At 41.7% G+C, this 18,833-nt stretch overlaps 2 protein-coding genes across 5 annotated transcripts in view; one reads left to right on the top strand and one right to left on the bottom strand.

Annotated features, from left to right (window-relative positions):
- vav1 (vav guanine nucleotide exchange factor 1) overlaps positions 1 to 5,399 on the bottom strand; it is a 29,235-nt gene extending 23,836 nt beyond the window's left edge. For 2 of the 4 annotated variants that reach the window (XM_076884722.1, XM_004568998.6), the window contains exons 1-2: positions 5,114 to 5,399; positions 3,825 to 3,920 (exon numbers count right to left, since the gene is read on the bottom strand). The gene's annotated coding sequence lies outside the window, so the exon portion shown is untranslated. The remainder of the gene's footprint in view (positions 1 to 3,824; positions 3,921 to 5,113) is intronic. The other 2 variants (XM_004568999.6, XM_004568997.6) reach the window with 2 other exon arrangements.
- sh2d3a (SH2 domain containing 3A) lies at positions 678 to 18,815 on the top strand. Its single transcript, XM_004569000.3, has 20 exons — positions 678 to 844; positions 1,057 to 1,148; positions 1,270 to 1,387; positions 2,590 to 2,619; positions 2,709 to 2,770; positions 2,889 to 3,037; positions 9,598 to 9,637; positions 9,784 to 9,900; positions 10,525 to 10,668; positions 11,048 to 11,337; positions 11,426 to 11,511; positions 12,206 to 12,325; positions 12,403 to 12,560; positions 12,694 to 12,894; positions 13,788 to 13,949; positions 14,111 to 14,226; positions 14,558 to 14,729; positions 14,843 to 14,954; positions 17,489 to 17,674; positions 18,182 to 18,815. The coding sequence occupies exons 2-20, from the start codon at positions 1,059 to 1,061 to the stop codon at positions 18,355 to 18,357; spliced, it is 2,529 nt and encodes an 842-aa protein (XP_004569057.1). The 5' UTR covers positions 678 to 844; positions 1,057 to 1,058; the 3' UTR covers positions 18,358 to 18,815.
- Positions 18,816 to 18,833: the final 18 nt, after the last annotated feature.

Genomic DNA, 18,833 nt, shown 5'->3' with positions numbered 1-18,833 from the left:
AACAAGAACACACTCACTGGTGCCAGTTGCCAAGATAATTATCTGTGCCAAATCAATATTGCACCATATGATGATATAACACGATCACATCAAAGTCATATCAAAAACAAAACAGCATTTTGTATGAAACTTCAAAAATACTTATTGCTCCATAGTGTCTGTAGAAAAAGTAAACACCCAAACTGTCCCCATTTAATTTCCTTAGTTACTGACACTCTTTACTTTCAGATTAACATACTGCGGCTTTACATATGCTGAGCACTTGCCATCAAGTTGAGTAAATTGCCTTTTGTTGTATAAAACTGGCAGGTCTGTGTCACTTTTCACTTCAACACTGGGTGTCAGCCTCATGCAAAGCACCAGTATTCCTGCAGGGACTGTATCTCACAACATGCTACCTTAACAGACAGTCAGACAGGTTGGAAGACATACCGCTGGGCCTGCATGCCTATCTCTGACTTGACATGCTGACAGCTGCCTAACATTTAATATCCCCCTTCTTGTTTTTTGGAACTCTGTATCTATCTCACGGCATGTCTCTACCTGCGCTCTCCACCTACCGAGAACTCAAGAGGATTCCTGTGATGTGATTTGCCGTTTTGGGCAGGGTGCTGTGTTCCCAGTGTAAAATCTGATTGGCTTTCTGTTGACCCCGCAGGTTTGAGGGGGAGCTGTTACCACAAACAGAAAGTGAGAGGCAGACTTAATGATATAAGAAACTTTGACAAGGACTACTCAAAGAAGGGAGGAAAAGTAAGGAAAGAAAAAAGCAGAATGAAAGAGAGATATTAAAAAGAGAAGAGAGAGAAGACTCCCAGAGTGAGACGGGGGACCCAGTAAACAGGTAGGCGTTGCATACTGTAGCTGCTGCAAGGCAAACTGGACTGTCTGCTTGTGTTTCTAGCTGGCTGCTTTCTGGAAGTAAGCTGATAATCAGGCTGATCCTTCATTTGTGTTTCTTCTAAAACTCTTATGCACAGAAACATGTGCAAGCATGTGCGTGTTTGCATATGTGCTGGTATGTAATCCGTATCTTCCCCCCAACTTGCTGTTCAGACATGAATAATCGCTCCATCGCCTGGTGGCTGAGACAGATTGGCCTGCCCCAGTACACCAAGATACTTGAAAATGAATATTATGGTCTGGAGGTATGAACAGTAAATATTCAAAATGCATATTTTTTCTTTTTTTTTCTTGTACCCTAATCATTGCCTTTTTTTAAATGATGTTCCCCGGCCTGGCTTTGTTTGTTTGTTTACTTGTTTACAGGGTTTGCTGAATGTGACGGACGGAGAGTTGAAGGATGCAGGGATAGAAGATGCAACACACAGAGAAACCATCCTCAACCAGCTTTCAAAACAGAGAGAGCGAATGGACCCACACTACGGTGACATGCATTCGCTAGATGCATTTGCACGTACACACAAGGGCTGGGAAGTTTGGAGATTATGTATAAATATGCTGATTAAATATTGAAACGTACTGGACGACAGCATATAAAGTGGAGCATTATCACATCACAGATTACAGTTTTGTCAGGCTTTCTTTTGGTAAATCATGTATTTCAATAGTTTATCCCACTCCACTTATATCCTGGAAGATTTTGGTTCATACTGACATGACAAAAGTAAATGTGGTCATGGATGTGCAGCCAATAAACATGCAGCACATCCATGACCACATTTCCCGTTTCATCACATCCTACAACATGCTCTATTGGATGCATCCATGCTTGCATCCATGTCTTTTTATGCCAAATTCTGACCTTGCATCCAAGCAAAAATCAAGACTCATCAGACCAGGCAATGTTTTTTCTAATCTCCTACTATCCAATTTTGGTGAATTCAAGCGCACTGTAGGCCTCAGTTTCCTGTTCCTAGCTAAATAGAGTAGCACCCTGTGTGGTCTTGTGCTCTGAAGGGATTTAAGGTTTGACATGTGTGGTCAGAGATGCTCTTCTGAGTACCTCGCCTCTAATGTCTGGTTATTTGAGTTACTGCTGCCTTCCTATCAGCTCAAAGCTGTTTGGCCATTCGCTCGTGACCTCTGACATCAACAAGTCGTTTTCACCCAGAGAACTGCCACTTGTAAATTCTTGAGATAATTGTGTGGAAAAATCCCAGGAAATCAGCAGTTTCTGAAATAATCAGACCAGCCTGGGAGGCAGCGACCACGCCGTGCTATATATGCATCAACATGTGTACCTAACAAAGTGGCCAGTGAGTGTATGTCTCTGTTACGAAAGAACACAGACAGAAAGATAACATCTTATCTTGGGTTGATTCATCCTTAACTTTCACAGAGCAGAATCTGTTAGAATAATTAACGCAGTGCGTGACGAGTCGGTTTATGAAGTCAAATGTTATCTTTTTAGGGTTTTTTCTGGCTCTTGGTGCTTAGTATAAATGAAAGTAGGTGAAGATCTCTGAACGAATGATGAACTCACAACTTATTTAATATCTGGCACAGTGCATGCTTGGAAATAAACAAATATGCTGAACAGTTCTGTGGATGAAAAGACAAAAACTAACAGACTTTAATCACCAATTAATTTAAATTAACATTGACTATGTTTTTTTTAAATTCCAGCTTCAATTCTAACGGACAGTCAAGACAGCGGTACGGATCTTGTCTTCTTCAACTCTTCTTTAACTCTGTTTTCCAGCATGTCAACCTGTGCCATTAAAAATGTCCTTCTGTCCTCTGAGGTGGGCAAGTCATAAAGCGCAGAGTGAGCCGAAAATATTCGCTGGGATCGTCCATGGATCTGGTGAGCTCGCAAAGTTTGCACTGCAAGCTGTGAACATCACAAAACAGCTGAAGTCCTAACGCAATGCAGACAGCTGCTCCAGAGGCAACACTAACTGGGGATTTGCCTTTGCGTGCAGGAGAGGCCGAAGGATCTGTTTCGTCAGAGTGTTCTGCCCCGCCTCCAGCGCGCTGACAAGAAACATCGCCTGTCGGCCTCCTGCTCGCAGCTCCGCCCCCTGGACGAGGACAACATCAGTAACAACACCTGTCAGGACAGCAAACACAGGTAAAGTGACCCCCGCCTCCACCTTCTGGCTAATGATTACATTTGACCTCACAAAGTCTAACTCAGAGTTTGTAAGGCGGGGCAAACAATCAGTTATCCATAAATGGGCCTGAAAAGACATTACGAATGAAAAGCCTTTATGAATATTAAATGACAGGATGTTACGCTGCACTGAGTCCCACCTCCCACTGACGAAGGTCAAGAACTCAGTGACAAAGTGAAAGTACGCGTCTGCAAGTGTTCAATCCTTACAGTCCAAACAATTACAAAGAAGAAGATTTAGCTCCAGACTATCTCCAGCAACAAAATCCAGTTCATTCAAATTACAAAAAGCATGTATTTTCACCCTATTCCTGGTAAGTGGCAACCTTGACCAAGTCATGTCCTTCCTAAACCCATTGTTCCAGTTTGTTTGAATCATCCAGAGACCTTATGAAGAAGATCTCCATAAAAGAATCAGTTAACTGTTATTTTCTCTCAAAACAGGCAGCGATGGAGTTTTTCAGCAGATCTGAGATGGATAAACAATAGTTTAGCATCCTATGTCTGAGGGCAGCTGTAGATGTGGATATTTGAACATTTGAGCACGGAAAACCAAACCCACCTGCACGGCTAAATACAGCTTCAAGTGTGTGTGAAAAGATAGTTTTATAATGTGTGAAGTGACCGTTTACATATTAGCATATCACCTCCTTTCTATAGGTCTGCTCATCACCTCACCTGTAATCAGTTTTACTGATCCAAAGGCTATTTATATCCAATATATAACATCCAGTCATGCACTTACTTTTTAAATTTTGAGATGCCTGTGTGTAAGGTTTCTGTTGCTCCTCCTCAGTGGATGTGACAGGTCAGGAGCAATTTATCTTTCTATTATCAACATCTGTTAAAGTATAAAGAGGCATAAAACAAACAGCATTTGTTGTGCTGAAGAAAGACTTAGTAAAATCTGTTGATGAGGAAAGCATGTGCAGGAGTGCTACAATAGCAGGGTGATCGGTTTCCAATAAACTGAATGTGGGGCAAACACTGTGTCTGTGTGGGACAAAGTGGGACATGTCAACAATGCTGAGAGACAGACAGGTACATAGACAAGGTATGCTACTCTATCTATCCATAGACTAGCATACCTTGTTTTGAGCAATATCTGACAGTTTTAACCATTTTCATCCAAGAATGAACACATATACTACGTTTACGTTATTTTTTTCCCATCATATTCAACAAAAAAGCTTTTTGGTGACTTGTAGCGTTCCCTGATGTTACTAGACAGGATAAGCTTCTTCTGACTAGAAAAGTGCATGACCTGCAAAAACAAGTCAAAATGTGGGACAATGCTTCATGATGTTCCTAGGACTAGGGACAAACATGTTGTCCACTCCCACATAAAGAGGCAAATCTAGTTACTCCACGTAACACTGATTACTAAATACTGCTTAGATTATTCATATAAAATATAAACTCAGTAATCATGCCAGATTGTAAAAGGTACCAGCTACTCAGCAGTATATAAAGTAAATAAAACAAACAGCAGCTGCAACATTGTGAACTGCTCTGTTCTTTATACTAACTATGTTTAGGCCATATTTGGATGCTATTGCTTTTCTATGCAGGGACTTTTACTTGTGCAAATATTATAGACTGTAGTGCAGTAATGTGTATGTTTTGGTAAATCGTCTTAACACTTCTTTCACCCCAATTCCAAATTATTGCTTAGGTCATTTTTCATGCAATACTATTAGCAAATTTCCATTTGTTTCTTCTTCTTCTTCTTCTTCTAACAATAATAATAATAATAATAATAATAATAATAATGATAATAACAATAATATCTATTTTCTACTTTAATTTTTTTTTTAATTTCTATTCATGGTAACCCCCCAGCCTTCAACTGCTTCTTTTGTTTTTAAATCCTATGCTCGCCCTTGACCGTGTTTTGCCCAATACCGACCTTCAGTTTGTGTGATAAAATAAAATGTTGGCCAAGTTGACATCTAAACCAGCTCCACATGTAGGATATACCCCCATACAGCTCCCCACCTTCCTGTCGTCCCAGGTGCTGCTGTGTCAGCTCACCTTGCGTCGGTATCCGAGGAATGCCAGACAGATAGCGGCGTTTCAGCACCGGGGCCAGGGGCGGGGAGGAGGAGAGCTGAGGGCAACTTGTGGGAACTCGTACTGAGCACGACTCAGGCAGGAGGGAGAAGAGAGGAGGGGGGAGCTGGGAGGGACCGCAGCACAGACGGACACAACGTTAAACTTCCCAGCTGTTGTTTGTTGGTGTGAACTCGGACCGCAAACAGTAAAACATGTCCGCGGAGAGTGAGCTGTGAGTCGGGCTGACAGGTAGGACGGACCGCTGACCGCCGTCAGTGCCGTTTTTTTTAAACAACGAACAACTTTAACTAACGCGAGATGTTGGAGGTTAAGACGGGTGTTTTCTCAACAGTTAATTTACCTTTTATTGCGGATTGTGCAAGGCTTTCTGGACATTTTCTGAACATGCAGTACTCAGAACTCAGCACACGAAGTGGTAAAGCTAGAACCAAAAAGTCGAGAGTGGTTACTTTTGGGTTGTTGTTACCTGTACCTCTGCCAGCGAACTAACGACCTGTTGCACAATTTTAAGGCACTGGCAAGTTTAGACGCTGTCGAAGAATGTTCAGGTTGACAACAAGAGCTGTTAGAGGATATAATGGCAGCTGTCTCCTCTGGTGTGCCAAATTTCCAGAGAACTTTAATAAAATTGTATCAAACATAGAAATATGTGGTGTCAGGTTACATTTCTCAATAGCTGGCTGTCCAGCGCGTTGTACAGGTGTTTCTGCCCAGACCAACGCCCCTCAGACCGGATGTTGAACTAAGAACCACACAGAAAATCTTACAACTGTGATTTATTCGGATGTCCTTCAATTTTAGTTTTTTACCCCCCGGTTTTATTTATATAGCGCCAAATCGCAATAGCAGTCATCTCAAAGCACTTTATATTGTGAGGTAAGGACCTTGCAATAACAAAGAGAAAACCCCAGCAAGTAAACGACCCCCTATGAACAAGCACTTGGCGACAGTGGAAAGGAAAAACTCCCTTATAACAGGAAGAAACCTCCTTCACTCTGTTCAAAATGTCCATTATTATTATTATTGTTGCTGTTGTTGTTTTTATTATCAACATGGGACACCCCTCAACATAACTCGTATATTACACTAAACCTGCTACCTGTACGAAGGCTGTGATGGTGTTACGGTTCTGATGCTTCCCTGACCTGAATCCATTTGAAAGCCTCTGGAATGTCATGTATCGGTGACTCCACCGAATAGACCCACACACCGAGGTTGTTGTGGGTTTGCACAGCCAATACACACTACCGTGACACATTACGACAATACAGGGAGTGCAGAATTATTAGGCAAGTTGTATTTTTGAGGAATAATGTTATTATTGAACAACAACCATGTTCTCAATGATCCCAAAAAACTCATTAATATCAAAGCTGAATGTTTTTGGAAGTAGTTTTTAGTTTGTTTTTAGTTTTAGCTATTTTAGGGGGATATCTGTGTGTGCAGGTGACTATTACTGTGCATAATTATTAGGCAACTTAACAAAAAACAAATATATACCCATGTCAATTATTTATTTTTACCAGTGAAACCAATATAACATCTCCACATTCACAAATATACATTTCTGACATTCAAAAACAAAACAAAAACAAATCAGCGACCAATATAGCCACCTTTCTTTGCAAGGACGCTCAAAAGCCTGCCATCCATGGATTCTGTCAGTGTTTTGATCTGTTCACCATCAACATTGCGTGCAGCAGCAACCACAGCCTCCCAGACACTGTTCAGAGAGGTGTACTGTTTTCCCTCCTTGTAAATTTCACATTTGATGATGGACCACAGGTTCTCAATGGGGTTCAGATCAGGTGAACAAGGTGGCCATGTCATTAGTTTTTCTTCTTTTATACCCTTTCTTGCCAGCCACGCTGTGGAGTACTTGGACGCGTGTGATGGAGCATTGTCCTGCATGAAAATCATGTTTTTCTTGAAGGATGCAGACTTCTTCCTGTACCACTGCTTGAAGAAGGTGTCTTCCAGAAACTGGCAGTAGGACTGGGAGTTGAGCTTGACTCCATCCTCAACCCGAAAAGGCCCCACAAGCTCATCTTTGATGATACCAGCCCAAACCAGTACTCCACCTCCACCTTGCTGGCGTCGGACTGGAGCTCTCTGCCCTTTACCAATCCAGCCACGGGCCCATCCATCTGGCCCATCAAGACTCACTCTCATTTCATCAGTCCATAAAACCTTAGAAAAACCAGTCTTGAGATATTTCTTGGCCCAGTCTTGACGTTTCAGCTTGTGTGTCTTGTTCAGTGGTGGTCGTCTTTCAGCCTTTCTTACCTTGGCCATGTCTCTGAGTATTGCACACCTTGTGCTTTTGGGCACTCCAGTGATGTTGCAGCTCTGAAATATGGCCAAACTGGTGGCAAGTGGCATCTTGGCAGCTGCACGCTTGACTTTTCTCAGTTCATGGGCAGTTATTTTGCGCCTCGGTTTTTCCACACGCTTCTTGCGACCCTGTTGACTATTTTGAATGAAACGCTTGATTGTTCGATGATCACGCTTCAGAAGCTTTGCAATCTTGAGACTGCTGCATCCCTCTGCAAGATATCTCACTATTTTTGACTTTTCTGAGCCTGTCAAGTCCTTCTTTTGACCCATTTTGCCAAAAGAAAGGACGTTGCCTAATAATTATGCACACCTGATATAGGGTGTTGATGTCATTAGACCACACCCCTTCTCATTACAGAGATGCACATCACCTAATATGCTTAATTGGTAGTAGGCTTTTGAGCCTATACAGCTTGGAGTAAGACAACATGCACGAAGAGGATGATGTGGACAAAATACTCATTTGCCTAATAATTCTGCACTCCCTGTAGTGTGTCAGCCTGTGGTTTCAGTTTTTATCTCAGATTTTTGGTTTGATTGTGGTTCCAACCTTCAAGGGGTTAATGATTAATCGTCCCAACTGACCACTGTGACATCATTTTGTTCTCTTTGAATTACTCAGTGTATGTCAGTAAAGATTTTCAGTTTGAGTATTTCCTTCATCAAACGCTGATGTGTGATTTACAATAGAGAACAGAATGCTTTTATTGTCACCATCCAGATGTGCAATGAGATACAGAGCGTCTCCTCCTCAGTGCAAACATGTGGGAGATTTAAGTGTTTCCTTTCATTTTTTTTTTAAAGTGTACTTATCCACTGCCACAGGGTTTAGACACAGACTGAAACTACCTCTTAGCACAATTAAAGGCTATTTCTCTGGCCTGTGTTTTGGATTGAGCTTCATACCCAGTTAATTAATTGTTTTTAGATCTTTGCAGCTTCTCAGTTTGGGGGATTTGCTGTTTTGCTTTGTGTTATGTGGAAGTTGGATTTTTGGCTTTAGGAAAGTGTGATTACTATTATTATTATTTTGCCATTTTGTAAAATTTATAGATCAAATGACAGGTGGATTAGTTAATAAGAAGAAAACTCCTGAGTGGAATATTTAAAAGGCATACAGGATGAAGATTTCTGATGTTACAAAATTGTTCAGGGAGCAAGTTTTCAAGGGCTGCTGTCAGTCTGGTGGACGCCTGCTCTTGAATTCAGTGAGGACAAACATGGAAGAGAAAGCTGCTGTCAGGCTTCATTGCTAGTGAAAGCAGGTAGGATGAGCGGCACTGAGGACTCTGAGGTCATGGAGGTCATATGATTTTTTTTTTCTGGAAGGTTGGTGGACTTTTTTTTAACAACCGTTGAATAACTCTCGTGTTAAAGACTTAGTTGTCATTTAAAAATATGCATATTCTAGTTTTTTAGATTATATGTCTGAAAAGAACATTTTTGGTGATTTGGGGATATAAAATTATGACTTGTTTGCAAAGGTTTTTGCAAAGGTATAGATCTGAAAATAAAGACTCAGTTTGATGAGGTTAATTTAACAGTAAACTGAACAAACAATTAAAAGACACAAAACAGGACTCATCAGAACAATTGCACTCGTATGATTTGAGGATCCTAAATTTGTTTTTGTAATCAGAATATACTTCTCTGCATAAACCAAAGAAAACCATAAGAAATGTGGCGGGTTTTGTTTAGATGTTGATAGTGGTGATGTCCAGGCTCAAATCACCTTCCATCACTGTTTGTGCACAAGCAATCCCTAAACAGATCATTTGTTCCAGTGACACAGATGGACCTTTTATGGAATAGTTAATATAATCTGTGGGAGGTATCTTTTTCCAGCCCTGTTATAAGTTGTCTGACCTCTTCATCTGCAAGCCTTGTGTATACAGAGGCAGGAAGGTGGAAGCTTGGGGAGGAAGGAAGGAAGAAAATGAAGGCAGGCTGTTAAAAGTTGTTCAGATTTTCTGGTGTTAATCGCACACCCAGACCTTGGACCTTCCATCCTCGTGCTGCTTTTGTTCAGAGGAAAAACATGGCACCATCATCTGTGGCTCTCTGGGGTTCAGACGAGTAACTCCGAATCACTTCTTGTTTTTCAGCAAGAGGAGAAGTGTTGCTGCATACTTCAGCCAGCTGAAGGTAAGAGCTTAAGCAAATGGCCTTTCTGGCTGTTTTCTTTTTCATTCTATAAATTTCCCTTTAAATCCTCGTTCATGCAGAATATGAGCACGAAATCAGCAGTGTATCTCTGGCCTCTGCGGGGGCTGCTGTGTTTTGTGCTGTAGGTGTTTGGAGGTCGAAAAGAGATGGACTCACTGAAGAAGGAGCTGGAAGAAGAGCTGAAGCTTAGCACTGACGACCCAAGGAGCCACGCGTGGTACCACGGACCGCTGAACCGAGAGGTGCACATCAGATCTACACGTTTAAGCAACAGATTTACTTCCCCTCTGGAAATATGGTTATTTGCTGTACTGTGAAAAGTTAGACTTTCATGTTTGTACAAAATAAATATCAAGTTACACCTAGTAGCTCGTTATTGTGTGTCAGCCTAGCATGAAGACTGTAAACAGACAGTGCAGAAATAGACACAAAAAACCAACTTCCTGCAGTTGTGACTTCATCTGGGGTTGTCAGGCATTCAGTGAAACCTCAAGGAAGTTGTTTCTTGTTCTCGCAGTTTTTGGATTTTGCAGATCAAACAAGCAAACAGGATATAATGAGTGTAGCTGCTACTGTTATTACATTTGGATAAAGGTAGCATTGACGTTTTCTTCAGTATACAGACTTATTGCCAGTTTTCATTCAAGTGCCACTTCCTGTTTAAAAACAGGTGAATAAGTAAATGAAGGCTAAGTTTAACAGCATAGCTCACCATAAATATCCTTTACAGTAATCATACATCATTCTTGAACATCTAAAACACTTATCTTTAGCTGACTGGCAACTCATTGTATCTATCACACAGACATGAGAGTGTGTGTGGTAATTGTCTGGCTGTCAAAGCTAACCTGCTGACTCTTCTCCAGGCTGCCGAGTCTCTGCTGGAGAGGGATGGGGACTTTCTGGTCCGAGAATCGAGCTCCTCCGCGGGCGACTATGTTTTGACCTGCTTTTGGAAGAACAGCCCCATGCACTTTAAAGTCATACGAGTGGTCCTCCGACCAAAAAAGGTGTGTCTGTGCTACGTGTGCTCATGCTAACCTGACAACAATCCATGTCTCAAACAACACACACAGCACATACCATATGTCTGGCCGTAGATCAATAGAAAAAACAAATATAAATAAAAATAATTGATAAAAATATTAATGCTGCTAAAGAAGTTTGAGATCTTGTGTGATGTTTGTATATATATACACATATAAATTGTAATTATTATTATTATTTTTTAATCAATACCAACTTAAAAGTAACAGTAATGATTCTGGGTCACCACAGCTGCAAGCTACACTAGCCATTTTTTGTTGTTGTTAACAATACGTCTTTACTGCCTTTGCTTGACACGTGTGTAAGTTTGTGTGTGTGACTGCGCCTCCATCTGTGTGACAGGGCTACTCTCGGGAGCTGTTCCAGTTTGAGGAGGATCGCTTTGACAGCGTTCCCGCTCTCGTTCGTTTCCACGTGGGCGGGCGCCGGCCCATCTCCCAGGGTTCGGGCGCTGTCATCTTTCACCCAATCACACGGACCCTTCCTCTGCGTGTCATCACCGAGCGACAGGCCACGTCCAAAAGCAGCTGTAATAAAGTTGCAGGTGGAGAAAAACAGACCGAGCACGGCAAAAGACGCAGCCTCAGCTCCACACATGCCGACACACTGGAAGTTGCCAATCCGCTGCTGAGGTGCGAGAACGTAATTGGTGTGGTGCACATTCATACACAGAACTGAGATTTAAAGCAAAGTTACTGAGCGTTGTTTGATGTGTGGCAGAAGTGGAAGTCATCCTGCTAACTTGGAGAACGTGGGACGGAGGCCTTCACTTCAGACTGCACAGTCTGACAGCAACCTACGAACTGGTACAGTATTGCAAACATGCAGCGTATTTGCAGAACAGCAACATTAATGTCAGCTGCTTGATGTACCACTCGTGCTGCCAAACCAGTTCTGACCCCCTCAGAAAAAAGGAATATGTTTAAATTCTTTTTTGGAATTTAAACATTTGATATGTTTTTGTTTTTCTGTGTTGGATTGTGATAAGGGTTTCAAAGATCATTATACACATACAGTGGTGGGGAAATGATTATTTAATCCCCTGCTGAAGCTGTAAGTGTGCTCGCTTCCAAAGAAATGAACAGTCTCTTGTATTTATGGTAGTTTTATGGAGAGAGGGGGATTTTATCCACAAATCCAGAAAGAACACATTATATAAAAGTTATGAATTGATTTGATGAATTTACGTTAAGTGAAATAAGTATTTGATCCCCGACATGACTTAGTATTTGGTGGCAAGCTCAAAGGTAAGAGGTTCCATGTAGTTGGTCACCATACATTTGGACGCACCTCAGGAGGGATCTTGACCCCCTCCTCTGTACAGAAACACTCTAAATCCTTTAGGCCAACTCGAAGCTTCAGCCCCTCCATCACTCCATGGCCTTAATGTGCTTCTTCTTTAGCCACTTCTTTGTTGCCTTGGATATGTTTTGGGTCACTGTCATGCTTGGAGACTCATCCACGCTCCATCTTCAGTGCTCTGTCACCTTCTTCATACAGGTGTTCCACAGAACCTTCAGTCTGAGGACACTAGCCCTGCCCAAATCTCCCCAGTGTTTCGGACAGGCAGCGAGCCCCTTCTGAGCCCACAGCCACGACACGCACGACCTTCCCATCCAGGTAACGTGGAGAGCCACGCGCATGGAGAACTTCTTTATCTAACAAACAAAGCTCATGCTTCCCTCTCTCTGATGCAGGTGGTGGTGCAACTTTAAGAGGTTCAGATGGGCAGCTACACCCCAGAGCTCCTCCTAAGCCTCTCAGGGTTTCTACTGTTTTCTCCAATACTGTACCTCCCCCACCCAGAGACCAGGATGAAGACCCTTCTTCTTTCTACAATGAGCTGGTCATCCGGGTAAAAGAAAAAAATTTCACAGCTGATGTCATCTTTCTGTTGTAACTGTTTATGTTTGCAGAAATGAGGAAGGCCTTTCAAGCTACAACTAAATCCTCCGTGGAGACTTAAGCCCTCCTCTTGTTCTGTTTAGGTGCCACAGAGCCGGCGGAAAGGTCATGTGGATCAGCTGCGTGCGGAAGAAAAGTGGCAGAGCCGTGCCCGCCTCACAGAGACTTCCTTTGGCTTTTTGGAGGCTGAGAAAAGAAAAGCCTCCTCACAGCTGCTGTTTGACAAACAGTTCCAGAAAAAGGCAGAGAAGGAAGTGGAGGACTGGTGCTTTGAACGACCACATGTTTGTATACATAATAATTACCTTCCAGTTTGTAGTTTTCACATTTCCCATTGGTTCTGAGGCTTCTGGAACTATTAAGTTCTTATCTGTACATAAATCTATTTTATGCTCCCCTGGGAGGCTGTTGATTTCCAATTATTTGATTATGATTTATGAAAAGAGTACTCTTTAAATTGTTGGAGTTGTGTAATCCATCACAGTGCTATCAAATCTGCTTTACCTTAGATATAGTTGCATACGTCTACAGGCACAGCAGCTCCAACTTCCACATCAGTGTTTGGTCAGCTACACAGAGCTGACAGTGTCAGAAACTGTATCTGTACCAGTCTTGCCAGTTAAAAGTAATAGGGAACTCCAGGCCTCGAGGGCCGGTGTCCTGCAGGTTTTAGATCGCACCCTGGGTCAACACGCCTGAATCAAATGATTAGTTCATTACCAGGCCTCTGGAGAACTTGAAGACATGTTGAGGGGGAAATTTAGCCATTTGAATCAGCTGTGTTGGATCAAGGACACATCTAAAACCTGCAGGACACCGGCCCTTGAGGCCTGGAGATCCCCACCCCAGACGTAAGAGGAAGTTTTCCATTGTTCCTAAGATCATGTCAGCATTGACCTTGACTGTTATTAAAGGTGACACTTTTTTTGCACTATTGCATGCATATTTCCTGTTGTTTCTCTACTGCAGTTTTAATTACTGACTTACTACCTTTTTGCCACCAGGTGTCAGAATCATATTGTATTTGCCAGTTTGTAAAGCCTGACTCTGCCGTCTTAACTTCATATTCACAATAAATTCAATCCATGCACATTAGTGTGCAGTTATATAGAACTGCACACTAATGTGCATGATGTGTATCATGTGTGTATATGATATTCTTCTGCCTTCATTACAGATGGAGTCACAGTCGTGTTTTCAGTTGGATCAGTTTAAGTCGCTGCTCCTACCTGAGAATAACCGACCTCTGGAGAACAGCGTCCTGGTGACGCTGAAAGAGCTCTTTACCCGATCAGACCCTAAAACCATGGCTTTGCACATGCTCAGCATTGACTGCCAGGTGTCCCTGGTTTTTACTCTTTTCTCATTTAAAACTTTAGCTGTGTTGAATTTAACAGTAGTTTCTAATCTTGAGTAGTTTGATAAACACTTTATGTACACATGAGCTGTTGAAATTCTTGGATCAGGAATCTGACTGGCCATTTATCGCTCATTGTGCAGGTTGCACGCATCATCGGGGTGACCGATGAGCAGAAGAGGCTAATGGGAGTTGGCTCAGGGCTGGAGCTTGTCACTCTGCCACATGGACACCAGTTAAGACAGGATTTATTAGAGAGGTACACGCAGCCTGCACACTATTTTAAAAATCAATCCAAGGTTACACTTTGTCAGTCATCCTTGGAGGTGTTGGTTTATCTCGTGGCTGTACACAGAAACTGTAAAAGGATCAGTTTTTATTTGTTTGTTTCTTTGTTTGGGGTTTTTTGCACATCTTTTTTTTTTTAATTCTCTGGGTACCACAAAATTCGTTTCACCTCAACTGTATTTGCTTGGACTCTGGTTGGGTGAAAGCCAGTGTTCAGAAATGAAAAATGTCCCTTACCAGTTACTGCATTCAATCTTCTGTCCACTCAGACGCCTCTAATCCACTCAATGTGAATTTTTTAGGCATCATCTAATAGCACTGGGAGTCGCAGTGGATATCCTGGGCTGCACAGGGAGGGTGGAACAGAGAGCATCTGTTTTACACAAAGTAATCTTATTGGCTCAGGCCCTGAAAGAGCACACCCACAACTTGTACTCTTTCTCAGCTGTGATGAAGGCTCTGGAGATGCCTCAGGTGGAGTATTTATGACAGAGGACTGTGATTGCTGGATGTAAAATTATTCAAAGTAAAATGCGGTTCAAGTTTTCTTGCATATATTGAATATTTGTTTACATACAAATGTGCAGATAACGCGACTGGAGGCGACATGGAAAGAGCTGAGGAGGGAGTACACAGAGAGCGCAGTTTTATTTGAGAAGAATCTCAAACCGTTCATGAAGTCGCTGAATGAGGGAGATGGTGAGTGGCTGTGTTTACATCGTCTATGCAAGTTACTTTTGTTCAGCGCGGTTAGAAATATTTGTTTCTTGTGGTTTGATCAGGCGTTACAAAGATACAGTACTGTGCAAAAGTCTCGAGCACCCTTCATTTCTTTAGATTTGGCTTGTAAAATGGGGAAATAGGTGCAGCAATTTATTGAAACCTGTGCAAACATGCACGGAAATACAGTATGTAAGGCAAAAACAGAATTTGTACATTTCTAATGAGCGTATTCTTCAACCTGGCCTAGACTCTCTTAGGCAGGTTTTCTTGTAACTTCTTTAAGTAGTCTTCAGGAACAGTTCTCCAGGCTTCTTGAAGAACAATCAAAGCTCTTCTTTGGAAGCTTTTTGGTCCCTCTTTTCTTCTCTCTGTCATGATTTTGCTGCAGTATCCCTTCTCCTTATACTAGCAGTTGGCAGTGATTTTCAGTCTACCTCTAGTGTAATTTGGCACACCTCAGCCCTTTCTCCTCATTTCCCTTGCGTAAGAATGGCTTCTTGACAGCTAACTTATTTCTGATGAGGCTTCAGCAAACAGTAAATGGATCAATTTGTCACTCAGGTCCTGTCTCAGTCCTCTGCTGTATTTTTTCTGTTTCTTAAGGACATGAATATCAGACTGTTTATCTGCTGTAGACAGTTTTTTTATGCCTCCCACTTCTTCTTTTGTCCTCCACTTGCATAGTTTTCCTTCTTTCCTTCCTCCTTTCTTTTTTAAGGAGAGACTGCAGAAAATGCTGAGATATGGCAAGTTTACAGCTAACAGCTCTTTGGGAAAAAACTTGCTGGTGCAAAAATACTACTCTGTGCCTGTCAAACTGTTATCTTTGGCATTTTTCATAGATTCGGCTAAAGAAATAGGAACAATTATCTACTTTTCCCCCACAAGCTGTACAAAGTGCCTAAAGATACAATTTTAAAGTGCATCTTTGCTAAGTTGTCTGTTACATGCAGATACAACACTGATTCATCACATGAGTTAGGTGATGAATCTTAACATTGACAAACAAACAAAAACTCCCATTCATCTGAAAGTGGTCAGGTACAAGGCCTGGACCGAAAATGAGTGAAAAAGCTACCAACGCCCGAAACTTTGAAAGAGCATCAGAAAAACCTGGAGAACGATTAATGATGTCTGGCTCCTTAGAGGCAAAATATAAAGAAATGAGTGGTGGCTCAAGACTTTTGCACAGCACTGTAAATTCACAACACAAGGATTTCTGTGTAATATTCAAATTCATTTAAGGTCCAGTTATGCTTGTTATGCTCCTCATATATAACTCTAAGGAGGTTCTGCTTGGTGAGGTCCAGCTAATTAGAAGAAAGTCTCTCAGAGAGAGAAAGAGACTGGAGCTGAGGGCTTTTCTCTGCCTGAACCAGCATGGGATTTTTCCCCCATTTAAAGCTTTTCTAATTTAGTAATAATATTTTTTTTTAATTATTCAAAGAAAGTATAATATGTCCTCTTGAATGTATAGGTTTATTAATAACAAGACTTTCTCATTATTGTTGCTAAGCATGTATAGGTTAGAAAAAGAAATGAAATAACTTCATGCAGCTGGATAATGAAGACCTGTCTAGAAGCCCTGCAGCATCATTCATTCTCTTCTCTGGACAGTCTTAAGTTTGAAAGCCTACCAAGAAAATGAACTTTATGTAACTCTGCTCAGTACTGTGCACATTTGGTTAAACTTTAATATAATTGGAAATAGTTTATCTGGATTTCAGGAGCAGGACCACGCCTCCATACACTTCCTGTTCTCTGTCTATGACCCTGTGTGAAAGCTGTGCATTCTCATTTTCAGGCCCCACTCACTCTCCCTCCCTTTCTCAATGCAGCCACTCCTCATTACTACATGAGGATCTGCCCGGCCTTCCCTAAACCGCAGCCTCAATTCATGGTCAAGCCGTCTGCCATCATCTACTGGACAAGCTGTCAAACCTAAATGACAATGTGGTCCCAACTAGTGAAATTACATATAGAGCACAATCAAATCAACAATCAAGACCAATACTAATATTTGGCGATTTGATGTATTTTGGCAAACACACAAAACATAACTTTCACTAAAATTTGACATATGTAATCATTTATCAGTCCTTTCTTAGATAATGTGACAATGCAGTTTTTCCTTTATTGTCGCAACAATTTGTGAATTAGTCATTTACAATCTGCACAGTTCTCCTTGCATCAGCTGGCTGTTTGTGGTGTCCCAAAAACATCAAGTTGCAGAATGCCGTCTCACAGACAAACTATGCAACATCAACATGAATAGCATGGTCAATCGCTTTCCTTTTTTTTCCCTTTACTAAATTTTCAGTTGCCAGCTAATACAAATATTGGCAAATATCTAATATTGGCTGATACATCAGTCAGGCTTTAATTATATGTTAAGCTCTTATGAATATGCAGTTGATGTAGTATTCCCTGAAATGTGTAAGCAAACACTGATGTGTAAAATCTTTGCATTACCCCTGTGAGATTAATGGGTGCAGTGCTTTTGTTTGCAGGCTCTGTGGTCCAGGGCCCCATAGCCTTGCCACATCTGGTTCCACTGCTGATGCTAATGGAGGGTGAGGACCCAGTAGAGGACAGTGAAAGAGGCTGTCAGCTACTCTATGATGTCCTCCAATCTGCTCGCAGCGCTGCGTTGCATGCCCATGATTATCAGGAGCACGCACACGCTCTGCTCTCAGGTATGCACGTTCATCCACACAATACAGTACAACATTATCATTAGTGTTATTAAGGAAACAAAAATGTCAGTGCACGTGAGTCCAAATGAGGGGGGAAATAATATTCAGTAAAACGTTTAAGGCAAATACAGCTTGTGTAAAGATGCTGGGAGGCAGCTGTGTTACTGAGCTGAAATTCAAGTCGAGAAAATGTTGAAGCCAAAACTGGCAACCTGGTGATATGGTGAGCAGAATATTCACTGTGCATCAATTTCCTTCAGCTTTATTAAGTAAGTCGAGAGAGTGTTTTGTGAAATATGGAAATGAAGTGGATTGCTCCCACAGGCTACAGATAATTGGTTCATCTGAGTAGCTTTTGCACCGAGCCCATTGTAATATAAAATAAACACTGGCTGAGACAGGAAGTGGAAAAGTAAAAAGCATTATGCTCAAAAACTGTGTACATTGTGAAACTTGTATCTTGGTGGTATCTGATCTGACTAAGTGTCCAACGCACTGTTCCAACAGGAGGCTGGGAGCCGATCCCCGAACTGCTCGAGGCTTTCCGCACAGAGTTCGCCCTGCGGCTGTTCTGGGGTCAGCTGGGCGCAAGAGCAGAGAGGAAGGAGCGATATGAGAAGTTTGATAAGGTTCTTTGTGTCCTCTCAAAAAAACTGGAATCTAAAGACAACCCGAACCTTTAACCTGAGCCTCAGCCCTCCGTTTCTCTGAGCAGAGAGCGAAATCGGCACTTTCTTCACTTGAGGAAAACGAGAAAAGGTTTCAGCCGAGCCTCTGCGTGCTGTGGAGGTAAAGGAAGAGACATTTCTACTGGGAGATAAAATAGAGAAAGAAATGTTTTGTTTTGTTTTTTTCTTCCTGTACTTGCTGAGAAAAGACTGTATGTCGAGCTCGTCAAACAACAGCTTAACAACTTTCTTTTTCTTTTCTTTTTTTTTTTTTAAACAGGAATGTGTGCACACACCTTTATTGTGAAATAGGCCTGCGCCAGATTTCAAAATTGCTTTTCCAAAAACTGGAATGTGTTTACAAAATGTACATTTCTGATCCTTTTTTTAAAAATCATTGTTTAAAGAAGCCTGACTGGATACTCTATTTTTCACTTCAGTGTTTCGAAGCATAAATAAGTTTTCCTTTGTCATTTGTTTCTTATGAGTAA

This window comes from Maylandia zebra, linkage group LG6 (assembly GCF_041146795.1).
Source record: "Maylandia zebra isolate NMK-2024a linkage group LG6, Mzebra_GT3a, whole genome shotgun sequence".
NCBI classification, from domain to species: domain Eukaryota; kingdom Metazoa; phylum Chordata; class Actinopteri; order Cichliformes; family Cichlidae; genus Maylandia; species Maylandia zebra.
Note: the sequence above shows the minus strand (reverse complement) of the source record. Positions and strands in the feature narration are given on the sequence as shown.

Coding starts and splice junctions, on each gene's coding strand:
- sh2d3a (XM_004569000.3), top strand. CDS start 1,059: ATGAATAATCGCTCCATCGCCTGGTGGCTGAGACAGATTGGCCTGCCC. Junction 10,669..11,047: donor TGGTCCTCCGACCAAAAAAG/GTGTGTCTGTGC, acceptor TCTGTGTGACAG/GGCTACTCTCGGGAGCTGTT. Junction 12,561..12,693: donor ACAATGAGCTGGTCATCCGG/GTAAAAGAAAAA, acceptor TGTTCTGTTTAG/GTGCCACAGAGCCGGCGGAA.